At 40.6% G+C, this 10,699-nt stretch overlaps 1 protein-coding gene across 1 annotated transcript in view; it reads right to left on the bottom strand.

Annotated features, from left to right (window-relative positions):
- The window catches only part of LOC124788865, a 159,843-nt gene that overhangs the window by 39,392 nt on the left and 109,752 nt on the right, over window positions 1-10,699 (bottom strand). The window contains exon 4 of the mRNA XM_047256148.1: window positions 7,235-7,349. Within this exon, the coding sequence (XP_047112104.1) occupies window positions 7,235-7,349 (115 nt within the window). The remainder of the gene's footprint in view (window positions 1-7,234; window positions 7,350-10,699) is intronic.

The following is a 10,699-nucleotide window of genomic DNA, read 5'->3' as shown; positions in this document are numbered from 1 at the left end:
CCTTCAGAATTGCCTCTCTATTGCCTTTGCCCTTTCTAAATGCAAATTGATCGTCATCTAACACTTCGTCAATTTTCTTATCCATTCTACTAAATATTATACTTGGCTGCAACATGGATGCGAGAGGTGTTAAGCTGATTGTGCTATAGTTCTCGCGCTTGTCAGCTCTTATAGTCTTCGGAATTGTGTGGATCATATTTTTCCGGAAACCACATGGTATGTCTCATACATTCTACATATCGATTTGAACAGTCGTTTTGTTGCCACTTCCCGCAATGATTTTAGAATTTCTGATGGAGTGTTGTGTATCCCTTCGGCCTTACTTAATCTTAAGTCCTCCGAAGCTCTCTTAAATTCTGATTCTAATACTGGCTCCCCTATCTCTTCTAAATGGACCCATGTTTCTTCTTCTTTTACATCAGACAATTAGTTCCCCTCACAGAAGCCTTGAATGTACTCTTTTCTCCTATCAGTTCCCTCCTCTGCATTTAGCAGTGGAATTCCCATAACGCTCTTAATGTAACGACTCTTCTTTTCAGTTCACCGAAGGTGCTTTTGACTTTCCTATATGCTGAGTCAGCCCTTCCGACAAACACTTCTTTTTCGATTTCTTCACGTTCAGCATGCAGCATGCAGCCATTCACTTCCTCTTCATTTCATTCCTCACCGAGTTGCATTTCTATGTTCCTGAATTTGAATGAGTAATTTTGTACGTCCTTCTTCCACCGATCAGCTGAAGTATTTCTTCTGTTACCTATGGTTTCTTCACAATTACCTTCTTTGTACCCGTGCTTTTCTTTCTAACTTCTGTGATTGCCCTTTTAGAGATGTTCATTCCTCTTCAACTGTACTGCCTACTGAGCTATTCCTCACTGGTGTATCTACAGCCTTAGAGAATTTCGAGCTTATCTCGCCATTCCTTAGTACATACGTATTCCACTTTTTTGCATATTGATTCTTCGTGAATAATCTCTAGAACTTCAGCCGACTCTTCATCGCTACTACATTGTGATCTGAGTCTGCTGAGTAGCCTTACAATCCTGTATGTGGCTTCCGAATCTCTGCCTGACCACGATGTAATTTAACTGAAATCTTCCCGTCACTCGGCCTTTTCCAAGTATCCCTCCTGCTCTCGTGATTCTTGAACAGAGTATTCGCTATTACTAGTTGAAATTTATTACATACCTCAATTAACCTTTCTCTCATTCCTTGTCCTAAATCCAAATTCTGCTGTAATCTTTTCTTCTACGTAAATATTGTCACCGCTGAAAGAAATCCACATATAATGTCCACATGCGCCAGAAAACAACTATGGTAGGTACCACGTTCGAATGACATGACGGCAAAAATTATTCGTTCATGTCCGCATTTCAGGTCCAGAAATGTCACTACTGCAGAAAAAAATTTATATCTAGTTTTTGTCTGAGCTTAGTTAATAAACGGATTAGATGCTGGGTTGAAATTCTTATCCAACACAGAACTTTAATTCACGTCATTTCAAGTTGTTACTTGCGAAAGAAATCATGTTTAACATCTATCGTTGTCAGTTAATATGCCAATAGTTGCTGCATAGGAGCAGTTCTGATTTACTAATTAATTTACTAACTGATTTACCAACTAGTGCTACTTAAAAATCACGTTATCAATTCTCCTTATGTCTAGTAAACAATGAATATCATCCCTGTGTTCGAGTCTCAGTCACATACGAAACCTGTTGTTGGTCTACACTGCCTACAGTAGCTGTGTCTGAATGCATATCCAGAAATGTTTATCGTATCTTTTATAGTTCAAACATACGCATAACTTGATGCTTATAATTTTGAAGCCACTTTCTGTTGGCTAACAAGGGCGGTGGCTGATTTGCGAAGTGCATATATTAGGTTGATGTGTAAGTTCGAAGCGATTTTCTGTAATTTTTATAAACACAACATTTTCACATAACAGACGCTTTAGTCATCAGTATATTCTCCATCACTATTTACCAATGAGTGCCAGTGCTGAAGTAAAGATTCGATTCCGCGACCAAGTAAATCGTGTGGTTTTGAGGCAACAAACTTGTCGAATTGTATTCTGTGAGCGTTTTCATCTGGTAAGGAAGTTCGTCGAAGGTTGTGCGGTAGAGAGTGGGAAAGGTAAATATGTGACGGTCCAAGATCGGATGAATTTGGTGGGTGTGGAATGGCTTCCGAACTGAACTCCTGTACAGCGCTTTTTGTTAGTTTAGCGGAATGCGTGCAGGCGTTATAGTGGAGGAGCGTCACTTCGCACGGTATTCCTGATCGTTGACTTGGACTGCGTCTGCACGATGTCTCAGTGGTTGACCATAAATGTCAACACCGATGGTTGCACCTCGGGGAAGCAATTCATAGAACACACATTTCCGCTCTTCCACCTAATTGATAACAATGTCCTTTGTGGATGCGTGCAGGTCCTTGTGTAGGGAGTCGCTGCTTTGTTTGGGCTCAACCATTCCTCTCTTTTCCTTATATTATGATAAAGCACAATTTATCCTCATCAGTAACTATACAGGATAGAAATATTCGATGTTTTTTAAAAGCCAATTGACGTGAGCAAGCAGAGATGTAAACATGACCAACCGTTGATTTTTGTTGTTTTGGCTTAGATCATGCGTTACCTATACACCAGTTTTCTGAATTTTCCCCTTAACATGAAAATGACAAACGATAAGTGAAATTGTCACAGGTCATCGCATTTTCCAGTTCTCCAATACACTGACGAGGATAATTGTGGATTAATCCGTTCAAACAATCCTCACCAGACCCCGAATGTCTTCCTGAGCGTGGAGAGCCAGTAATATAAAATGGTCATTCTAAAAACCAGGAAACCATGCTCTTGCCATCCTCTGCCCAGTGACTTTATCCTCATGCACGATGCGAATGTGTCGGACTGCCTCCGCTGCTTTCACCCTTCTAATGAACTCAAACAAAAGTATATGTCACAAATATCACATTTCACCACTTAGAACTAAATTTTGTAACATATGACAATATGTAACCTCAAATAGCAATAGTGAAGTACAAGTAAAAGTGACAATAATAAATAAACCCACAGTAACTAGAACAGCAATACGCAGAACAAGACCGCAACGAATACACGCACCAACGAAGTACAATCACGTGTGATTATGAATACACTGAAGTTACTAATAGTATTTTGTTGATAGTGAAGTTTCTGTGGAGCACCTGACGCTGTTAATTGGGATTTCCTAACTGCTTAGTTCATTAACCAGTTTATGCAAACGAAGGCTACTATGTGGTTGGAAAGCATTTTAGACATCAAGAATACTTCGATTTGTAATCTAACTACAAGAGTCCACGGGTTTTTGAATAACCTCTTATAGTACTAGACATGGATTACGGAATACGCAATATCCTTCGACGTGCACACATTAGAGGTGAGTAGACGGATATTTATTCGCTGATATCTTCCTGCAATAACTGACACTATCGCCTCAAATTCTACCGAGAGAATAGTTCTCCCTCGAGACCATCCCTAGCTATCTCTCTCTGTCTTGGACGACTCAGATTATGGTTAGTTGCAGTCCTCAACGTCAAATTAAGGATTCATGTTGGGTCACTTTCCTTACTATAGTTGTCCTGTTGTCTGAGCACTATTCACTACTGCGTGGGAGTACGTCGTCCAGAATGCTACATTCAATGTAAACAGCTGTATACTTCACCATGCACACACGTAAGTTAAGTGCTTACTGTTTTTGAGATAGCGCCACCGTCGAAATGACAGACAATTTTTTGACATGACATATAACGAAATTAGATCCAAGTGCCTTAGACGTGTTGCTGATTTAAGACCTTTCAAGCTATCGAATATTCGTATGCAATCATTGATCCATATCATAGCAATCAGTTTACCCTGATATAGTTTGATATGGTTAAGCTGGGTAATACAATTCTGATCCTAGTTTTGGAACACCTGTCTCTTCTAAATCGACTCCTGCTTCTTCTTTCGTCACAGCAGATAAATCTTCCCCCTCATAGAGACCTTCAGTGTACTCTTTTAACCTATTCGCTCTCTTTTCTGCATTTACCAGTGGAATTTCCGTTGCACTCTTAATATTACCACTCCTGCTTTTAATTTCACTTTCCTATACGCTGGGTCAATCCTTCCGACAATCATTTCTTTTTCAATTTCTTTGCATTTTTCCTGCAGCCATTTTGTATCAGCTTCCCTGAACTTCCTATGTATTTTATTCCTCAGAGACCTGTATTTCTGCATTCCTAAATTTCCCTGAACGTTTTCGTACTTCCTTCTTTCATCGAGCAGGTGAAGTACTTCATCTGTTGCCTATGGTTACTTCGCAGTTCTCTTCTTTGTACCTGTGTTATTCTTTCCTCCTTCTGTGTTTGTCCTTTTTAGAGATGTACATTCCTATTCAACTGTACTGCCTACTGAGCTATTCCTATATCTATTCAGTATTTAGTACTTCTGTATCCCACGTCCTATCCCACGTCCTTGCGTATTGATTCTTCCTTACTAACCCATTAATCTTCAGCCTACACTTCATTACCACTAAACTGTGATCTGCGTCTATATCTCCTTGTGGGTACGCCTTACAATACATTATCTGATTTTGGAATCTCTGTCTGCTATTGATGTAATCTAACTGAACTCTGCCCGTATTACCCGGCCTTTACCGTGATTCTTTAACAGATGATTCGATATTACTAGCTGAAGAGTATTATAGGACTCAATTAGCTATTCTTTTCTTTCATTCCTTGTCCAAAGCCAATAATTTCCCGTAACCGCTTATCCTACTCCTTTCCATAAACTGCGTTCCTTTCACCCATGACTAATAGATTTTCATCTCCCTTTACGTACTGTGTTATCCTTTGAATACCCTCATGTACTTTCTCTACCCCCACATCTTCAGCCTGCGACGTCGGTATTTATACCTGAACTATCGTTGTCCATGTTGGCTTGCTTTCGATTCTGATAGGAACAACGCTATCACTTAACTGATCATGGTAACACACTCTCGGCCGTATCTTCCTATCCATATTGAATCCCATTCCTTTTATACCATTTCTTGCTGTTGTTGATATTACCGTTTATTTATCTGAACAGAAATACTTGTATTCGTTCATTTCACCTCAATGACGCCTTCTGTATCTAGATTGAGCCTATGCATTTCCCTTTTCAGACTTTCTGCTTCGCTACAATGTTAAAGCTTCCGACATTCCACGCCCCGACTTGTAGAACATTATCCTTTAATTGGTTATTCGATCTTTTTCTCATGACCACCTCTTCCTTGGCAATCCCTTGCGGAGATCCGCATGCGGGACATACCCGGAACCTTTTGCGAATGGGAGATCATCATGACACTTTCTCAGGCCAGATGTCGTGTGGATACACGTTGCGTGTCTTTAATGCAGTGGTTTCCACTGCCTTTTGCATCCTCATGCCGTTGATCGTTTCTGATTCTTCCGTCTGTAGGGGCAGTTCCTTACCCCAAGGACAATAGGGTGGCCAGAACCTCTGTTCGCTCCTCCGCCCTTCTTTGACAAGGACGTTGGCAGAATAATAATGATTTCTTATGCCGGAAGTTTTATGCAGCCACTGCTGATTATTAATCAAAAGTTATGCGGTGGTGGGTTTCGAACCCGGGCCTCAGGACGTTTGATAACTAATCAAAGATGTTACCCCTAGGCCCACTCTTTATAATGTAACTATGTCAATTCGAAGCCTTCTTTTGTGTTGACATTTTACCGTTTAAGCTACAGTGATTCATTTCACAACTTGCACCAAAGCTTCAGTCTACCTGTCACTTTGCGATCAATGTACGACTCGACGCAAGGTATGCAGAAGTTGCCAAGGCCTGTGTGAATAGCTCACTTCGTAGAGCATTGGCAGTAAAAGTAAAAACTGAAAAATCCTGCTTGGTTTCCTATATCGGCAGACAGATTGGATCTGCCAAGTAGAGCGGCCACTTGTGGCTTATGCGTTAGGGTATTTCATATGTGAATGTACTATTGAAGAGAGAGAGTGTAGAATGGGTTATTCTTGTGTTACAGATAAAGAGATGTTCACGTGTAGTTTTGTTTGAGGTTTGTTGCACATCTACATTCGAAACGAATTTCTCCTGCACCTTTTATTAATTACATAAATTGCATATACATAGAACAAAGCTTTACTGGTAAATCTACAGAAAGTAAACAGTAGAAATTGACTCCCTCTCGAGAACTTGTTCACGCTTATATTCATCCATACAATCACGTTCTCCTAAATTACATGAGAATGATGTATTGAGGGGGGGCGGGGGGGGGGGGGGAGGGAGGGGAGATACAGCACAAATTCTAGTCTGAAATATCTCATTTCGCTGCGGTACCAGTACATCGAGAATCAACGTAACCCATTATTTCGTCCATTTTATTTAGTACTTTGTCTGCTCCCTATCTTAATATAACTAGACATCAGTTTCAACAAGGTGAAGAGCACTTCCCGTATTTATTCAGTGCCACGAAAGGGATGAAATCCACTAATATTATGTAGAATGAGTACATTTAATGCTGCGTGAGTTCTTTTAATGTGAGTGTCATCTCACGTTTTCATGTCAGCCACAGTAAAAGACGTAGCTTATCCAAACAATCGGTGGCTGTAAGTAAACAAATAAACAAACAAGGCTCTATTGATCAAATAAACGTAAGAGAATTAAGGCTGGTAATGTTGTAGACAACCGCCGATATTTCGACAGGAGCACACCCTGCCATTTTATGGGTAGGACTGCAGAAAGTAAGCGCTATATAAGGCATTTAAAACGGTTTGCCGAGAAACTCCGGATAGATAACACACACACACACACACACACACACACACACACACACACACACACACAGAGTAAACAACAGCGCCATCACAAACCGAAGGTGGCAGACAACAGTGAAATTAATAATTAACAAGTGAAGTAGCATTAACTCTGTCTGTTTTTGACAGGTGCCAAAACAATAGTCAGCAATGGTGGATTTACTAGGAACTTGTAGCATGTGTGACGCTTATGCTTATGATGGCATCAGTGCTGTGTGTGTGTGTGTGTGTGTATGTGTGCGCGCTTTATCTTTCCGTAGTTTCTCTTCAAACTGAGGTTTTGAATTCCTTTGCACAGAGGATATTTGCTGCAGTTTTGCCTTTACAATGGCAGGGTATAGTCCTGTCAAAATACTGGCTGTTGGCGGCGACGTCATCTATTGCTGTGCCTCACCTGCAGCGGCGACAGTGGCCGCCCCTGCGGGGATACCGAGACCAAGGTTGAGAGCGCCCTGCTCCTCGATGAACGTCACCGTGCCCATCACCATCGCGGAGATGCCGCACACGATCTGTAACACGTTCCGGAAGCTCTCATGTCATTCCAGCATTACAAGAATTATATTCAATGGACTTGTGGAAAGGAGTTTCTAAAATGGAATAAGATTCAAGGACGTAGATTTTGTTTAAATTCTAGTCCAAAAGAATGATTTATCTTTATTAAATGGTACTGTAACACATTTCTGAATATAACTATGTTATAACCTAATAATTGGCTCCACAGAGTCCCTGTGGAAATGCTCTTCAATTGCGTTGAAGGCCTTGTTCAGTATAATGCTCTTACATTCACTCTTAAATCCTCCATATCACCAATGAGGTTTTTAACTCGCTCTGTCAGGTAGCTGTACATATGTGTGCACACCTAGTTACGCATGGGCTTTTTACAAGAAAGGAACTTGCTAACAATGATGGCCACTATTGAATATTTGTTTTATAAAATAATTGTCAGAGTATCATGCTTTCTTGTGCAGCCATGTATGGATGCGAAACGTGGACGATAAATCGTTTAGACAAGAAGAAAATAGAAGCTTTCGAAATGTGGTGCTACAGAAGAATACTGAAGATTAGATGGGTAGATCACGTGACTAATGAGGAAGTACTGAATTGAAGTGGGGAGAAGAGGAATTTGTGGCACAACTTGTCTAGAAGAAGAGATCGGTTGGAAGAACATGCTCTGAGGCATCAAGGGATCGCCAGTTTAGTATTGGACGGCAACGTGGTGGGTAAATATCTTAGAGGGAGGCCAAGGGATGAATACACTAAGCAGATTAAAAAGTATGTAGGGTGCAGTAGTTATTTAGAAATGAAGAAGCTTGCACAGGATAGAGTAGTATGGGTAGTTGCATCAGACCAGTCTCTGGACTGGAGATCACAACAACCACAACAACAACAACAACATGCTTTCTTCTTTGACAGAGGTCTCTGCAGAATGTTACTGAACTCTAAGTCAGCTTTAATTCTTACAATAAACTACAATATTCTAAATGCCTAAACACCACTAGTCGACATCCCCAAAACTGATTCCAAAAGTCACGAGTAAAGGAAATGACGCAAAAAAAGCTAAGATTGTCATCTACAATCACATATGGCTATGATCGTGCATAACGCAAATGTAGTCCAAGAACAGGGTTCCTTTGGTATGTAACACATGGGAGTATGGTTTGAGGTCTGGGTGAATAATGTGCGAAATGACATTTAGATACATTTATCAATAACACCACACACACTAAGACAAGAATTTAATATTCTAATGTAAAGAGTATTTGCTCATTTTCCAAGTCAAGCTTGACTAAACAATTGTACAGTTCGTTAAGATATTTGACATAAAAGCTTTCTGAATATCGTACCGCATCATAACGTAAAAAAACTATATGCTAAAATATAATTTAGCAAAACTAAGACCATGATAAATATTAGTTCCTTACGACAGAACTTTAGGAAAACTTAAATATGATAAAATTTTTACTTAAGCAGCCACTTGTTTATACTGTATTTAAATATGGCCAGATATTTGGTTAATGCTTTACTTCAATCCAAATACAGGAGTATTTAAGACTCAACTGTAATATTAAATAGTAGCTTCAATTTAAATTAAAAGGAATAGCAGGCTAACGATTCACAGTTTAAGCATACGCAATACACCATTATTTAGTAAATGACGTTACATTCAACTAATAGTTGAACTAATGGCACTAAAATACCTAGATACACCAATAAAATTTGACATTTACAGTATTTATTTCATTTAGAAATAAATTCCAGCAATCAGACGGTTTATTCCGTCTATGGAACGTACATCTGGTCAAAAATTACAGAAGGAAGAGAGGAAGGTTGGGTTTAACGTTCCGTCTATATCGAGGTCGTTAGACACGAAGCATAGGCTCGGTTTGTATCAAGGATGGGGAAAAAAATAGGCATGCCAGTCAAAGGAACCATCCTGGCACTCGCATTAAGCGATGTAGGAAAGGCACGGAAAACCTAAATCTGGATGGCCGGATGTGGTTCAAAACGTCGTCCTCCCGATTGCAAATCCAATGTGCTAACCATCGCACCACCTCGCACAGTCAAATATTACAGTGTCTCATAATTTTACTTACTGGACTACATCATGAGCCACACGATTCACTGTGCAACTGGCACAGCTAAATAATGGTGTATACAACAAGAGCTCAAGTTAACTGTAAATAAATCTGAGTTGGCATTTAACAATAACCGTTATTATTTATGCCGTTCCAATTTATTTTATTGATTTATTACGTTTATCCCGATAGGGTCACAACGCTTAGCAATAAGCAAGAACAGAAGACAATCGTTATTATATTACAAAAGGAGAAGTTCGTTTAGTTCCCATGATTTACCATAACCTAGAGTATATATCATTCAACTCACACTCGGCAGTTAAGTTCAAAAATGGTTCAAATGGCTCTGAGCACTATGGGACCCAACTGCTGAGGTCATTAGTCCCCTAGAACTGAGAACTAATTAAACCTAACTAACCTAACGACATGACAAACATCCATGCCCGAGGCAGGATTCGAACCTGCGACCGTAGCTGTCTTGCGGTTCCAGACTGCAGCGCCTTTAACCGCACGGCCACTTCGGCCGGCGGCAGTTAAGTTTTGACAATTCGAAAGATAGCCAACCCATCGTATCACAGAAGCACTTTAATAGTAATTGCCCGTAAACTCACTGAACCTTATCTCTCTTGTACGTATACATCAGACACTAGTCTTGCCAACTTGCAGGTATTTTCCTTGGCATTTACAACAAGCGCAAAATACAAGTGCCAAACTCTACTAATAAAAGCAACTACACAAGGATTATACGGAGGCGCCACCAATGAGCTCAGTATCGGAGTCGTTTAAAAAAACGGTCGAATTAGTCACACATCTCAGACACCATTACCGCAGTTAACAAGAGGGCGCATAACACTGAAGTACAACTTAGCCGGCCGACTCTTTAAATTCAGAAGAAACACACCGTTAATTTCACCGATCCTGATACTGCCATAGACTGTATACGGACGTAACTTCCCTCCAGGCTGTGACTGAATCCACTACCGTGGGGTCGTCGTTTCCACGTCCACCAACAGGAACCGGGAACACCAACTACATAGTTCTGCGGCGAAGTCACCAGACCGTATACCGGGCCGAGCACAACACAGTTCCTTCACCGCCTCGCCAACTCACAGCACACATTAGAAGTGCCTGCCGAACTGTCTCGTCCTTTTTTCACCACCGACTGCCTCGCTCCAGGCTCACACCTCCCAAGTTTGGCCTAGAGGGGGCTCCACCGTTTCAGCCAAAAAACACACAACGCCAAGGATGTGCCAGCAGTCGAACAGATTGGGTTATCCATTTCA

This window comes from Schistocerca piceifrons, chromosome 3 (genome assembly GCF_021461385.2).
Source record: "Schistocerca piceifrons isolate TAMUIC-IGC-003096 chromosome 3, iqSchPice1.1, whole genome shotgun sequence".
NCBI lineage: Eukaryota > Metazoa > Arthropoda > Insecta > Orthoptera > Acrididae > Schistocerca > Schistocerca piceifrons.
Note: the sequence above shows the minus strand (reverse complement) of the source record. Positions and strands in the feature narration are given on the sequence as shown.